We start from the raw sequence: 15,277 nt of genomic DNA, 5'->3' as shown, positions 1-15,277 counted from the left end.
GGAAGCGATTGGTCAGATGGAGAAAGGCATTAAGATTTTTGCTGAGAACACAGGAGATACAAACATGCAGGCGATGCAGATCACTGAAAAGACGAAAGTGTGTTCTTAAAAAATACGATTTTAAGATCGGAAATGCAAAATCAGCTAATGACGGACCTGTTGGGCGCGTGAGGTTAATAGAAGGAATTAGCTGGTACTCCTGGATCTGAGTGTAAAACAAATCTTCAGTTCATATCTAATGGTAATCCCGCAGTTTTCTATTCAATTCTTCCCCTTTTGATTTCTCCAGCAAAGTTATCAACTTCGACTCCATAAGAGAGGGACCTGATCCGGTAGTGGATTTGCAAGCCTTTTTCCTGCGAAAGCTAACAGGCAACATTGGAACATCAGCATCGCCAACCCGTGAGAAGCGCGAAAGTGTACGAGAATCAGCGCTGTACACATGGGGACGCGGGGACACGCGACATAATTCAATTACGTAATATGTATTGCAGGGATCACATGTCCACATTTGCTGCTCACGCAGATGAAGTACGGAGAATTGCTAGGAAGAGGATATGATATTATGAATTCTGAACTCTGACCCTGTTTTATCCCTCACTGATTAAACATATCACTGGAACAATAAACATATCGGACCGCACTGTAAAAATCCTTCCAGTTTTCAGTAAGACTAAGTCGAGGTTACATCTTCTAATCAAAAATACCCACAGCTGGTGAAATACATCAGGCCGTTTTTACGTCCCAGGTCCATTGCTCTAGTCACTATGACTTTTCGGAAATATCTGGCATCCTCCGCGATAAATTAGTTTCAAATACTCCTTGTCGCGAAAATACATCCTCAATTCCCGAATTTCTGCCATAATTAGTTTTTATTTAGTCTATCACTGAAGTAATATAGCCTGTATTTTCTTAACAGTGTATCCTTCACCCATAATATATCCCTACTACTACCTACCGCCATATAGCACGAAGGAAAACCAAGAGTTTCCTTTTTTCTTTAGCCGCTAAAATTTTGCTCGTGAACAAGAAAAATATATAGAGAAGACAAGAAGCGAAAAATCACTGGAAAGAAGCAAAAAGTAGTCCAAGTCTGGGAAAACATAATTATACAACAAAACAAAAAATCGTAATGTGCACATTATCTAAACTACACGAGATGACAACACAAAAAAATTACCAATCACATTGAGAGTTTTTACCGCGTATGAAATAATAAATATATATATACAAAGATGGACAGATAGCTAGCTATTTAAACAATTGTTATCATACAATAAAAATAATTACAGCTTTCCTAAAAATGACTATCAATTTCATGTATAAATAAACAAACAATAACACATTATACAATAAATGCACATACAGTAAGAGTGCTTAAATCACGAGAGAGATGAAAAGTGCTCCTATTTCGCACCCCCTACTTCCGTGGTTAGATGCGAGTATATAAGTATGTAAGATTTCAAATTCTTATTCCAATCAGAATAGCTCAGTGGCCGCAGGTTTTAGAAGTGCAGTAAGCCAATAAGAGCACGGGTAAAAGAGCAAAGCAACAACCTCTGTAAATGAAGTAAAAAAAAAAAAAAAATTTAAACTAAAGATTTAACTACCTCATTAAGTAATTCTGATTGATAGCGTTAAGATTCACTTGATAAAGATGAACAACTTGCCTGTATCCATATAGCATACATCCGTAGTGGTTGAAGAAATCTGGAAACGCTGTAAGAGCCTAATTCCAGTTCGATGCTCACTTGTGTCACTAATTGAAATTCGGATACATATCAGCTCCAACAACCCATTACACGCCACCTCACTATTGGTCACCTAACCCTTTGCCAAAGATCTAGGTTATGCATGCCATCCTTAATTGAAACACTAAATAAGTAGTTCGGAGTACCGGATAACATACTTCCCCATGCACCACTCTAAAAAGTTAATATCTCCCATCCCACTAAAATGAAGGATATTCTCTCCTATAGACGAAGAGTATTAAAAACACCTGTGGACACGTCGGAAGTGATAAGTGCGTCGTAAGAGCAATATTGCAACACATAAAAGTTGTTATATTGGCCCCAGAAATATAACAAATTGCTACCCAGAAAAACCGATTTCCCAGAAAGACTGGATGGAAATATGCAATAAAAATGATGAATGAAACGACTTTCTCTGGAAAAAGATGACAGCACTGTTAGTACGGAAAATGTACCAACAGGGAGTGGTTCAAGATGTTTGCAGCAATCTGAAAATTCATCCATTTATGAAAAATAAAAAGAAGTCCGAAGAAAACATTTTACATGGAATAATGGAGTAGAAAAAGAAAAACATGCAAAGAATTCTCCCACACCGTATCTCAATAAGGGAATACAACACCAGGCCCAATATAGAAGAGATTACCATACTTCAATAAAACTATCTTTCTGTCCTCGGTTTGTTGTGCGACCTTCGAGTCAGGAGATAATCTGTGACTCTCCGGACTTACCTTACAACCTCATCGATATACCCGAAATAAAAAATCTAACTTACCCATTATTTTGCTTTAGCGTCTGTGCATAACTTTTCCTTTCTTTCGCTTCCTTCTTCTCTTCTCTTTTACCAGCGGCTACTGAACTGAATGTTGGCTTACTCCGCGATTTTGATTCTTTCACCTCCACCACTGGAGATGTTTCTTCAGAAAGACAAGGAAACGCACCCTGAAACACTTGTATCATTTCTTTATTTATATATACACTCTTTGGACGAACAAACTGAAGTTTAAGTAATTAACACTATCATTACGGTGCTTCATCAATTTAATAAGATAACCTCCTCAAAGCTGTATTCCGTATCGACGGTTTTACGAGAACTGCTCCTCTCTAGTTTGGAATCATCATCGCTAGCTGTTTTTGAACAACACTGCTGCTCTTCACTTTTTTTGTCTTCTTCTGGCGGTAGGCAAATTATCGGAGGGCATATTACACTTTTATTATTCCCCGACGAAATTCCAGATAACGGAATATCCCTTTGCTTACGCCGTTGTTGCCGTGTCTGCATATTTCTAAAAACAATCAGTTGAATATAAGGCGATGTATATGGATACCAAATGATAAAGCGTCTTCCGTGACTAAGAACCTTATCCACGATTAAAGAACCTTGAAAGTATGTTTCCAACAATTCTTCAAAGTGATTACCACCAAATATGCAAAGCGTTACCGGCCGCTCGATTGATCGTAGTCGCAGCGCCGCTGCATGTTATCGTTTTGATTAGCCTTTTGTGATTCAACTGGTGTCCGACTCCGCATTGTACCTGGAATGACCATGTACATTCCTACGATGATAGTCTTATAACGAAATCTCCGCTTAAATAAATACACATGCATTGAGAAACCGACTAGAATAAAAATTATTAAGACGATTCTGCCGGCCCCGGGAACGAACAGAAGTTGGAGGATCGTTGTTTCTTTCTCGATAACCATCACGATGAGCATCACCATGGTTTTTGTTTCGTCGACCTCCTCCGTGGTCGTAATTACTTGTACAAAAATCACGATGATCGCTGGTGCAAACTCGCTGATTATATACGAAACCACCTCGTGCTTTGGAACTGGAACCTAAAAATACGAACCATAAAGTGTATATTGAAAGGTTTTCCTTATATCAGAATAAAGCGTATCAGCAGTGACGGAAATGAGATAACAAGACAAACCTCGAAAATTACAACTATTTGGTCCAGCAGAGCAAGTACCTCGCAGTCGATGGTTGGCACTTCGATTAGCAGTTGTACCGACAGTAGAGCTAATATGAACAACCGTTGTACCAGGCTTGAAAGTCGCACATGGTACATACCCGTAACTAGCCAGGATTTGGCCCAGATCGAAACTATCTGCAATAATAGCCAATTAATTTCATCCCTATTATAACGCAAATGAAATTAAGAAAAGTAAATAGAACATGACAAATACCAGATGAACACGGTGAAGGAATGGGCACGACGGGAACGGACACAGCGGGGTCGCCCGAAACCTCCGACGGTACAGCAGACGGAGATCGATCCCGAATCAAGTTCAACGGTTCTGAATATGGTGCGCCACCTGTTTTTATTCGTGCCTGAAACTACTGATGCAGTATGAATAAGGAATAAAGAATAGACTAAGGCTTTCTAGTCAGATAACAAATGCTTGTGAACTACTAAAAATGTAGAATTAAAATTTGGATCAACTAGTGAGTGATTAGTTCGTTTGACTCATCTTATTCATTGAATGTTATCAAACAGTGTATATGTTGGAAGGAATACACCATAATCACGACTTCTTGCAACTATGTATAGGAGCTCCATTTGGATAAAGACCACTCACTGGTAAAACTAAAATATTACGATGCAACTAATTAGTAAGCCTACAGTTTCCCGATGGAGTTTTTCGATTACTAACAGATCATTTCAAACTTTGGAACTCTCTCTAATTCATAAAACGATATAGTACGTTTAAGAACACAGCTGACATAGTCCACCACTACGATATTACTTACCTTCAAAACTGTAATGCTCTACCAGTCTATCTGTTAATATTCTGAAAGAGAATATTGCAAACGGGACGACAAACAGAGCCTAGAGCTCATAAATTATTTTAATAGAAATCTGTCATTAAAACAACGGATTATGAAATACTTACACAGATCGGTTTGTTATTTAAAGTTTTGCCGAGATTCTGCAAGTGCAAGAATGCACGTTCCGTAGCTTCTTCCGACTCGAACGTTACATACCAGCTATTATTGAGGCCGTATTGCAGGCTCAGATATGGTGGTCCACCAGTGAACATTGATGCCACCTCCTAAATTCTTACAGCACAATCACTTTCAGTGCATTTCGCCTTCCAATAATTTCTGAGAAAATGCATCAGAATTTCCTTCGTACATTCTTTTTAAGATTTATAGGATGATTGAAATGCTGGATGGAGGACGATTTAGTATCCTAAAAATCTCCCATTTCTATCACTCTTTAACACTACCCTTAAAAAAACAGAACAACAAGAGACAGATTATTCACATGATTTTCCCTGATTCCATAACATAGAACAGAACAGCAAAGACAGCGAAACAAATTCTGTGTAACTCTTATAAAACACAAATTGAAAATATAGAATTTAGAAGGTATATCAGAAGTGGAAGAATAGGGAGTTCACTGAGTCAATAATTCATGATAGAAAGGAAAAATATCAACCAAACTGGTGTAGTTGCCTGATGTGCGACAAGAAATAGATTATACATTCCAAAAAAAGAAGACAGAAGTACCTTTTCATCGGTCGACTCAGGTATTTCACGCAGGATAATAGTGCATCGTTTTGAAACGGCTCGTACCCGTTGTCCTTTTTCGTCAACTTGCACCTGAGATGATTCTGCAAATAAAAATAAAATAGAATCTTGATAGGCGTTTAACGGAACTTGCAATTCAATATGTCTAAATAACCTAATAAAACTAATGATTACAACTATACATGAAGAAAAATGAAAACGGTTGATTTTTTTGAATAGCAATTTCCATTTATTCTTTGCTATAACCGTTAGTAGAATTCTGCTAGGAACTATAGTTCAGCATCATTAGGAAGGCGTCGATCCGGATTATGCGAGCTCATCCTACTTTCTACAACTTATTCTGAATAATCTTATGGAGGATGATAGAAATGAGCAAAAAAAAGTTAGCACAACACTACGAATGGTCAGAAAGAAACCTCGCAGCACTTTTACAACCAAACTGTAGTCACTGGTGAGTCGCTTAATTTTTGGGAAGCTAGCAATGATTCGTATCGGTACATACTGGTCGTTGTCCATCTGACATCGCAGAAACTTATCGGTCATCAGATTTTCTCTGAAAATAGAATCTGAAGCATAGTAAACTTCAACAATAATGAATTTGAGGCATTTATGAACTAAATTGATAACCCGTTCCTCAGATTTTCTAATGGAAGCCACTTACCTTGAAAAATAATACTCTAGCTGAGCTTTAAGCTGCTGCTTGATTTGTTCGGGAGACTGAGATATGACTGTATTGGAAGTTATTCGCTGAGTCGGTGCAGCTACTACTGCTAGAGATAGTGGTGGTAGTGGGGGTGGTGGTGGTAGTGAGGGTGGTGGTGGTGGTAGTGGGGGAGGTGGTGGTGGTGGTGGTGGTGGTGGCGGTGGTGGTGGTGGTGCCGACGGTGCAAGAAGTGTTGTGGACATGCTCATCGGCACCTGAATGATAGGTGAATCCGATGCAGCCAAGAGTTGATTTTCGCATTCCGTTGTAAACCACCAAGGTAACATTGGTGTAGGAGGTGTGTCGCACTCACCAGATGGCACTATCATGTCGTCCAACATCCGATCAATACTACTAGAATTCACCTAAAATTATAACGAATCACGTTAGATACTACTCAATCTGTGTAGGTATTTCAGTAAAACTTACTTGTTAAGAATACTTTAAACAAATCATTAGCATTTTTTATTTTAACAACGTCGAACGGAACTTGAAAAATGAACTCCTACCCAAACAAACCCTCTTATATTAATCAGAACTATTCTACCTTCCCAATTTCGATCTTTACGATGAAGTGAGATAGAAGCTACAAGTTACCCTACTCGATGGCTGATTTGTATTTTTGAAACTGTAGAGCAAATTTTCCAGTGAAAACTGCACACTGTTATCCCAGCAGTCCAAGAAATATGCAAAACCCTTCTCAAAATAGATTTGGTTATTCTTCTGAAATACCACAAATTTCCGTAAAGTCTATTCCGAGAGAGTAAGAATATGACAAATCCTAATTACGAGAGCACCTAGCAGCAATGTAACTGCTATTATTCCCATCGTAACGGAAATGATTCTCCACTTCCAGACAATAACGACAGTTACAAACTAATTGCCAGCAGAGTAAAACAAGCCATCTCTAATGTCTCTCATAACATTAACAACGACAATGTAAGAGTGCTTATCCTAGCGACCAGATGAAAGATCATACTCCTTTTCTGTGATTGCCAGTATGATCCAACTTTTGAAAGTTAGAGAATTCGGTCAGCATAAACCACTATGCTACTTTCTAATTTCGAAAAATGCATGCAGAAAATTAATAAAACCAATGCCTATACAACTTCCAGTAAGCGTAAGAAACAATCAAAACCAAATTCCAATCTTGGTTTTGATTGTTTCTTACGCCTGAAAAAGTCTTGAAAAAGACGGAAATCACTCAACCTATTCTATCTGCATGGTAAGGCACACAAAGAAAGAGAGTAAGAAGAATAAAAAACTGACAAGAAAATTCGAAAAAAAAGCTCGACAAAAGTAACAAGAAATATAGGTGAATGGAGTGTCACTGACCATGATTCTATAGATATTCTTTTTCAAAATAACTTCACAACAGCACCGTTTTTGAAGGACTGATTGTAGGGTACACTTTATCTTTTCAATACTTCTGGTTTCTACAGATGAACAAGGAGTACAAGACACGGATAATGTACCTAGTTCTGCTTACTAGAGAGATGCACAAAGAAGCACACACGCATCTGGAATTGCATATTTGATGAAAGTACAACAAAGATATAATGGAAGGTCAAACCCGTTGGATGATATAGCAACGGGGTGACGTTTCGGTGCACATAAAGAATGCGCCCGGTTCTCCCTGTTCATTGATGACAGCCATCCTTCAAGCCATAATTGACATTTATATTGACTAATTACTGCAATTGATGGCTGTCGAGGTAATAGTAAAATTGCTGTTGTTATTGTTCGCTGAGTAATAACTGGACGACTTTAGCGTGCAACAGGAAAAAGCGCTGAGAGGGGCAATAAACGATTCTGATAATGATGATACTGTCAATGATACCAACGATAATGAGCAATGGAACAACAACTGTACCATCCTGCAAATATATATCGCCACTGATTCGCTGTCATAACGATGACGTCACATTAGGATAACGCAATACGATTCAGTCGACGCGAACTATCCTCACCCTGATACCAGCTTCAGTTTACTTCATGCAATATATTCAACTTGCCACTAATCATGTATCATTTCCATATAATACTGCAGTATGCAAATTATTATGCTGATCATCCAGCGAAGTGCTAGCACTAAAAGAAAGGGAAGAGATGTGCATGCATGCATGCATGCATGTATATGCATTGTGCAAATGTAAATGAACATAAAATAGGGACGAGTTTGCATGCATACCGCATATCCTCAAATGCGGATTTAAAGAGAGCGGTAATGACAGAGAGAGAGAGAGAGAGAAAGAAAAGAAAGAGAGGGAGAAAGCAAGGCACTAAGGAGATTCGCTAAATCCCGGAATGCAGTAGGTTTTTCTTCTACAAAAGAGGCATAAGTTAAATTTCTTTTTCTGGCTCATTAAATGGCTAAGGTATGCTGTTCTTACCTTATCTGATGTACGCTAAATAACTCAGTTAACTCTCCTGTGTACCTATGACTACCTACAGTTGATATCAGTAATAGATCATTTAGTGTTTCGTACCCTCTTAATTGTCTTACTTCAAACATAGACAGTTTAACTGTTGTTGAATTCAAGTTGGGTGAAGGATACATGCACTGAAAAACACTGCAACTTGGAGAAAAGCGAAAGAGCTACACAATCTTATGATCAAGTGACAGTATATATCGGAGATTCATGTGGAAATGCAGGTACCACGAACATACAATTGAATATTTAGAGTAAGGAGGGAGTGATAACATATTATTGATCGAAATCACCATCATCCATGTACTCTTTGAGCAAATGCCGACGATATAATACAACAGAAAATGTGCAGAGGAGAATGGCTACATCACATGCAATCAGATAACATTCGCCCCTAATGCAATGGATACACACATACCCATCTACACACTTATGCTTATCCACGTGTAAATGCTCGCACATTACCACATACACTTGCATCTTGCATGGAACATTAATCCATTCATTAAGCAATACATATATATAGGAGACGCAACGCAAATATACGCAATAAAGTATGACATTGTTACACATATGACCCTTGACCTCAGTAGGTACAGCAAAACTTTTAGAGGACATAAGAGAAGTTCGGTACATAAGGTACATTTGCCCGAAATCATATATAAGATCGCTACCTTTGTTGCGGGAATTTATTTGTATTGGAGAGAAAGAAGGAGAGAGTGACCCATTAGGAGATACTAATGAATTTTGGAGAGAGAGAGAGAGAGAGAGAGGCTTGGCATATGGCAATGATGTCAGGCATATGTATAATAATAATATGTAATAATCAGTTTGAGAGGGAAAGAGAGAGCACCATCGTCTGCGACAATGACGACAGCAGAATCAAATAGAACCTCCTCGTATGGGTAGCATCGCAAAGAGAGAGGATGGCAAGGATCCATGCCACCCTGTACACCTCTCCCTCTTTTACCCCATTCTCCTGCTCATCTATACGTTTGATATTGTTATGAAAAATGGAATGATACCCACCAACAACGGAATGGCATTTGTGAATTTGCTGTCATTGTCGTGGAACTGCTGTAGGATAATGTAATGGTACGGTGACCAAAGTATCTCTTCTATTCTTGCTCTTGAGGATTTCGAGAGCAGAAGAGCGGAAAAGATGAAAGAGGCAGTGAACTTACTAGCAAGAAAGAGAAAAAAAGCTTTGCAAATAAACGAAAGGGCAAGAATTAATCACTTTACCATAGTATTATCCATCCAATTGCTACAAATAAAGCACTTGATATGATCCTTACTCGCTCTGCAGTCCCACATGTTTCATTTCCGGTATCTCTTATGAATTTAAGTACTCCAAAATACTCTAGGCCAGTTATGTATTTATCTTTATGTTGTTGATCTGCGTTTCTGCTTGTCTTTTTAAGTAATGGGAAAATTGGCTTTCCGAACTTGCACCTTGAACTTCAGGCTACCATTCTTTTGCCACATTGGAGGGGGATGCAACGCGGTGGCTGTATCACTTACCCATCTGAGGCTGGTTATACTCATAGCTTCTGTATCCTGTTGATTTCAATCATAATGATGGTAATCTACCGTTGATACCACTTCTTTTCTCTCTCTCCCTAATCGATCTTAAAGAAAATGCAAAAAAAGACAACCATATATAAGGGGTGAATTCGAGAATACAGAAACACAGAAAATTTGATGAAAGTGTATGACACGTGAGAAAGGACCTGTCAGTGAGTTGTCGATGATCACTGATCTTCAAAGGGCGTAAGATAAGTACTGAAGGATTCTGCGAAAAAGTGTCGGGAAATTCTAGTAAGATGCCTTTGGAGGTCGAGTTGCACATTAGTTCTGATAAGTGTCTCACCTGCCTCTCAAAAGCATGCCCTTTTGCACCTGTTGTCAAGAAGATTGCACTGATCCCGTGCATCTCTAAACCTAAATTCCCAAGAGAGAAGTAAGCCTGAAAGCCTGCATGCCTTTTAAGGCAAGACACGATCACATTTATCCTAAATGAAAAACGTAATTCTGATCCCAATGAAGCAATTCGGCGTGTTGTTCAGCGCTGCAGTATCACGTCATATGAAAAAATGTTGCTGCTGCATTGACATGGGAAATGAGATGGCCTCACAAAGTGAGCCTGCCTGCTTCTTCGTCCCTAGAAGACTTACTGACAGCTTTGCTCAGTCTATCCAATGAATAAGGCTCTTAATTTTCTTCCCACCCTATCACATTTGTAGGTGACATATGGGAGCTCCAAAGTTCTACAAACATATATACACCAGACATACATGCACAGACGCACACATAGAGATTAGTGCAGGTAAGCATGACGTTATGAAATGCACCTTATGCATTGCAGGATACGGTTGCCTTGAAATACGTCATTTTTCCATATCAGTCGTCCACCCACTCCTCCTCCTTCTCCTTCCTTCTCCTTTTCCTTCCTCCTCTTTCTCCTTCCTCCTCCTCTTCCTCCTTCTCCTCTTCCTCCTTCTTCTTCTAAAGACATCATCTTTCTCCAACCGATTTATCCGAATTTCGGATCGCTGTTCAACTGTGCTATTTTTCCTCGAAGACTTACGAATGTTGCTAAAGTGTTTCAGCCACTCTTTCTAAGTCTAATATCCGAAAGTGGATGGATGAAATTATGTACTTTGAAAGCTACCAGTCTTAGCATGGAACATTCTTTTATCACTTTGTGCAATGTGTTTAACGGAGTGACGTGTTACTGCTGAGTGTTGTATCATATAAGTTTTTCTACAACTAGTGGTTACCTGAAGGATCAGTGAAGTGTACCTGGACCTTTTATTACGAGTAACTTTGTAGGTGGAAAATTCTGCTACAAAAATATAAGTTATTGAGGTTATCAATCGGAGTCATCTGATTAACTTTTAATCTTATATCCTTAATTGAGGTATGCAGAAGGACAGCAAGAATCTGATTAGATACTAACAAGAAAATAAGTGGTTGTTGCCATCTAGGTCGTCTACTTCACGTGCGTAACTGTCAGATGTGATAAATGAATTGCTCTAAGCGCCTATGAACAGGATGAAGAGTAAAGAAGCTGCAAATGCTTTAACAAGAGCATTGAATTCTTCGATCGTTAGTCTGGAAGAAGAAAGCAGGAACTGTCCTTTGTTCGCCAGATTCTAGTACACTGAATCTTGCAATAATAACTTTTAATTACTTTCATCCGATTTGGAGCGGCCTTGGAAAGAAGGTACAGGTAATTCATTGAGAATGTAAATAAAAATAATGATAATGGATATATTTTCTCTAATAAGAACCTGCAAAATACAAACGTGTAAAATGACATTCGAATTACGATTCAGCAACATCACTCGTCAGGAAAGGGCGATTTATTGTCACCCATTCGTTTATTCATCCATTTTAAACCATTTCGCTCACTTATCATTTTAAAAAGCATAATTTTTCAAAAGACACTATACAATTTTGACCACAGTAAGAATCCTTTTGGTACACACTAAGCTAACAAAAATATATTTTAAATCAGTAATTGATTTTGTTAATCAACGACCAAATTCCAGCACTTAAGTTTTCATTTAATCAAGCCTAGCATCTTGCTGTATCTCATTAGTTGATTGGCCAAGGATCAGTTGGTTCGACGAAGCCAAAGAAACATTCTTTGAAGGGACACATCTGGCTATCTAAATGAAGAGGAAATCAAATAGGATAATTTAAAGGTAGGTATAACGATTAAATATCATCCAGTGAATGAGTGGACGATCTTACAGCAACTAATTATAGATTCGAGCAAATAACAAACTGGTGACATCGATAGCATGGAAAAGATAGTGACATTAATAACATGGAGAATTAAGGCAACCATAGAAGAACCCATCTCTCAAGAATTGCAGTCTATCCTTTCTTAACTGGCAAACTTTACGACATGAAATTAAACTTGAAGCATAACTCCCCTTGCCGCTTTCAGTCTAACCTCATTTTCTCTTTTTCCTCTGCTTAATCCTTTATCAATAAAACCAGCGGAACAAATACATAGTAAAAAGCTAATTAGGAATTAAAAGATATATTGTCAACCGATTCGCCACAATGCTCCTTTACCACAAACAAGCGCTCTTCTTCTACTTAGACCCATCCTATCCTATATCTCTAAACTCCCCTTCCTATTACCAGACCTACGGCACACACACATGCACATATATATTTGAAGCCATGCCACCTTACATGAACATGAATATACGAACGGTTGCAGTCACATGTATTTGCATACGGAAACACACATAATACATACATACATACATACACATACATACATACATACATACATACACACACACAATACACATATACACACGCACAGACATATATATATATATATATATATATATATGCATACACGCAGAACTTCAGAGGCTAAGTGGACCAGCTTGCATTCCAATTTGGGATCTCTGGGCAACTGGGACCTATCTCTTGTTATTACACATCTTTTATTGCCTATTGCCCTATTGCTTATTAATTGTGGAATATACTTGAAGATATTTTGAGGAAGAAAAGGAGAGCGCATTTGGTCATGAGATCACATGAATTTCACGGTATCATGTCAGAAACTATGGATTCACATACGCAGTATTGGCAAACAAGCTTAGACATGAAATGTACCTTTGTTAACTTACCACAATCTTTTAGTGAATTTTTAAGGTGGACATCTCTTTGCCTTCTTTCACCTTGCAACTATGAGAGCTGAAATTCTGAAAATAGATTCGTACCAAACTATGCAAATCATACAAGTCTATGGTAGCTGTCTCATTCACTATTTGGCCAATATTGGTCTTACATGCATTCTGTCATCCAGTAGACTTGCGGTCTATCGTATTCCTTTCCTGATATGGCATCTGTATTTGTCATTTTTGCCACGTCTAACAAACACCTCACTGGCTAGCTGTCGTTGTGTCCAGTTTAATTCTACCGGTATTTTCCAGTCACCAGACTTCCCAAAAGCTCCATTATCATTATCATCATCGGTATTATCTCCATCATCAGTGATTCTGCAGCACCAATTTTTATGTTTACTGTACAAATTTATAGCTCCTGATGGATACATTATTGAATTGACTTTTGATTACTTTCACCTTTCACCACGAACCGACCGGTGAGTAATTAATAAAGAACTGTTTTTTCCACAGCAGCAATTTAGATGTAATGATTATTTAAGGTTATTTGATGGTACACCCGATGGACTGATCGATGAAAGGACCGCTTATAACGGTGAATTCTGTGCCAGAGAGGTAACATTCTTGTAACATTTCTTGGACATACATTATTGTATTTACCACACTTCACTTCACTGCTGTGGTACCATATATTTACGTGTTTTTAAGATCGAAGTTGGGCAAACATTCTATTCTCACACGAGGTATCTTATATTCCACGTGCAATTATCTGGTACTTCCAAAGGTTTTCATGGTACTTATAGTCTTATTCCCAAAGGTACCGTTGTTCAGAACAATATTTTCTATTCTTTTTGCCAAGGAATTTTGCAGACAGAAAAAAAAAATCGAATGAGGAAGTAGTTTTGAAGCAATCATTACTTCTTTTCAATTAGTTCGTTTATTGACCTTTAACCAACCTTCCAGGACGATTCCTTTCGAATGCCATTGAAATACATCCATGTAATTTCCATGTTGATGCTTTGGTTGGTAATATATTCTCGCCTAACTATCCATATTTTTATCCAACCAACACCAATTGTACATACTATTTGGCGCCTCGTCAAGGGTTTAGCTTGATGATTTCCTTGGAATATGTTAATTTGAGACGTTATGCTTGCCATGAAGACTTTATTGACATCTACCAGATGCATCCAAAAGTAAGGCTGTGGTCACTTTCATTCGTTTTATAAAATTTCAAGCATTCTTCAAGAAAGACATCTTTCCTGATGTAAAAATATGTGATGATGATTGGTTTGGGGAGAAGGATTGATAAAGCTTCAAGAAAAGTTAAACAAAAAGCGAGAAGCACTCTTATTTGTGTCTCTGGAATTTCCAAACATATTACCAAGTTCTCGAGAAATTTCTAAACATATTATCACATTATCAAGCTTTCGAGATATCATTAAGGTCCATCTCGAAAAACTCTGTTACGATTCGGTGCCACCATACCAAATTCGCACAAAGCGTGGATATATCATTGAATTTTACAGTGGTAACAACGACATAGTACGAGTGAGTTCATTGTGCTTATCAATCATTTGTATCTCTTGAGAGTTTTAAGGAATGGATTACTTGTCACTTACCTCATCATTTTATTAAAGAAAATTAATAAGTTGTCAAATTTCCTGAAATTTAATTCAATTTATGAGTATTTGTTTTTTAATCATTGGTTTTTTATTTTTTTTAATCTTTTTTTAAATCAATTTCATTTTGTTAAAAAATTTTTTTAATCAGAACTTTTGATTAAAATTTTAAGCAGAAGTTCATGAAGTTTTATTTTGCAAGATTTTTGCGCATCGGTATCAGTATTCAGTCGAGCGGTAACTTGACAATGATTGCAGAAAAGGATTGAATATTTGGTGATTTCTAAAACATAAAGGTCTTCCGATGAAATGTTGCGGTTAAAAAAAGGAAAAAAGAAAAAGTCATTAAGAGATTGGTGGAGCTGTTTGTCAAAAAAGATGATGAAACTGATAAGAGTATTTGGTGTCTTCGACCATGCAAAAGATTTGTTACTGGACAGGAAATTCGAAGATGATGATATGAACTGCACATGATTTAAAAAACGAATAATTTCGTTATCCATTTGAAATGAATGAAGGAGTAGAGGAGGAAGAGGCGGAGGAGGAGGAGGAGAGAGAGAGAGAGAGAGAGAG

General features: G+C 37.8%; 4 protein-coding genes across 4 annotated transcripts; 2 read left to right on the top strand and 2 right to left on the bottom strand.

The window, feature by feature from the left end:
- Nucleotides 1-16: 16 nt before the first annotated feature.
- LOAG_01684 (hypothetical protein) lies at nt 17-482 on the top strand (the record flags this gene model as incomplete). The annotated part of the gene is made up of 3 exons (XM_003137222.1): nt 17-97; nt 126-172; nt 290-482. 3 exons carry the CDS (start codon nt 17-19, stop codon nt 480-482), a joined length of 321 nt encoding a protein of 106 aa, XP_003137270.1.
- Nucleotides 483-1,974: 1,492 nt separating this feature from the next.
- Nucleotides 1,975-7,646, bottom strand: LOAG_17857 (La domain-containing protein; the record flags this gene model as incomplete). Its single annotated transcript, XM_020450520.1, has 12 exons — nt 1,975-2,239; nt 2,524-2,690; nt 2,803-3,034; nt 3,190-3,283; nt 3,369-3,587; nt 3,683-3,859; nt 3,939-4,083; nt 4,647-4,805; nt 5,266-5,369; nt 5,703-5,839; nt 5,948-6,354; nt 7,563-7,646. The coding sequence occupies 12 exons, from the start codon at nt 7,644-7,646 to the stop codon at nt 2,221-2,223; spliced, it is 1,944 nt and encodes a 647-aa protein (XP_020305783.1). The 3' UTR covers nt 1,975-2,220.
- Nucleotides 7,647-9,840: 2,194 nt separating this feature from the next.
- LOAG_01683 (hypothetical protein) lies at nt 9,841-10,942 on the bottom strand (the record flags this gene model as incomplete). Its single annotated transcript, XM_003137221.1, has 3 exons — nt 9,841-9,981; nt 10,295-10,390; nt 10,811-10,942. The coding sequence occupies 3 exons, from the start codon at nt 10,940-10,942 to the stop codon at nt 9,841-9,843; spliced, it is 369 nt and encodes a 122-aa protein (XP_003137269.1).
- A 2,203-nt stretch (nt 10,943-13,145) lies between these two features.
- Nucleotides 13,146-14,634, top strand: LOAG_01682 (CUB domain-containing protein; the record flags this gene model as incomplete). The annotated part of the gene is made up of 5 exons (XM_020445812.1): nt 13,146-13,561; nt 13,607-13,697; nt 13,791-13,899; nt 14,046-14,278; nt 14,529-14,634. Coding segments are annotated over 5 exons (954 nt in total), but the record flags the coding sequence as incomplete, so codon positions are not given.
- Between the last annotated feature and the right edge of the window lie 643 nt (nt 14,635-15,277).

The sequence above is a fragment of the Loa loa genome, assembly GCF_000183805.2.
Source record: "Loa loa unplaced genomic scaffold supercont3.140, whole genome shotgun sequence".
NCBI lineage: Eukaryota > Metazoa > Nematoda > Chromadorea > Rhabditida > Onchocercidae > Loa > Loa loa.
This window is presented reverse-complemented; position numbering and strand designations above follow the sequence as displayed.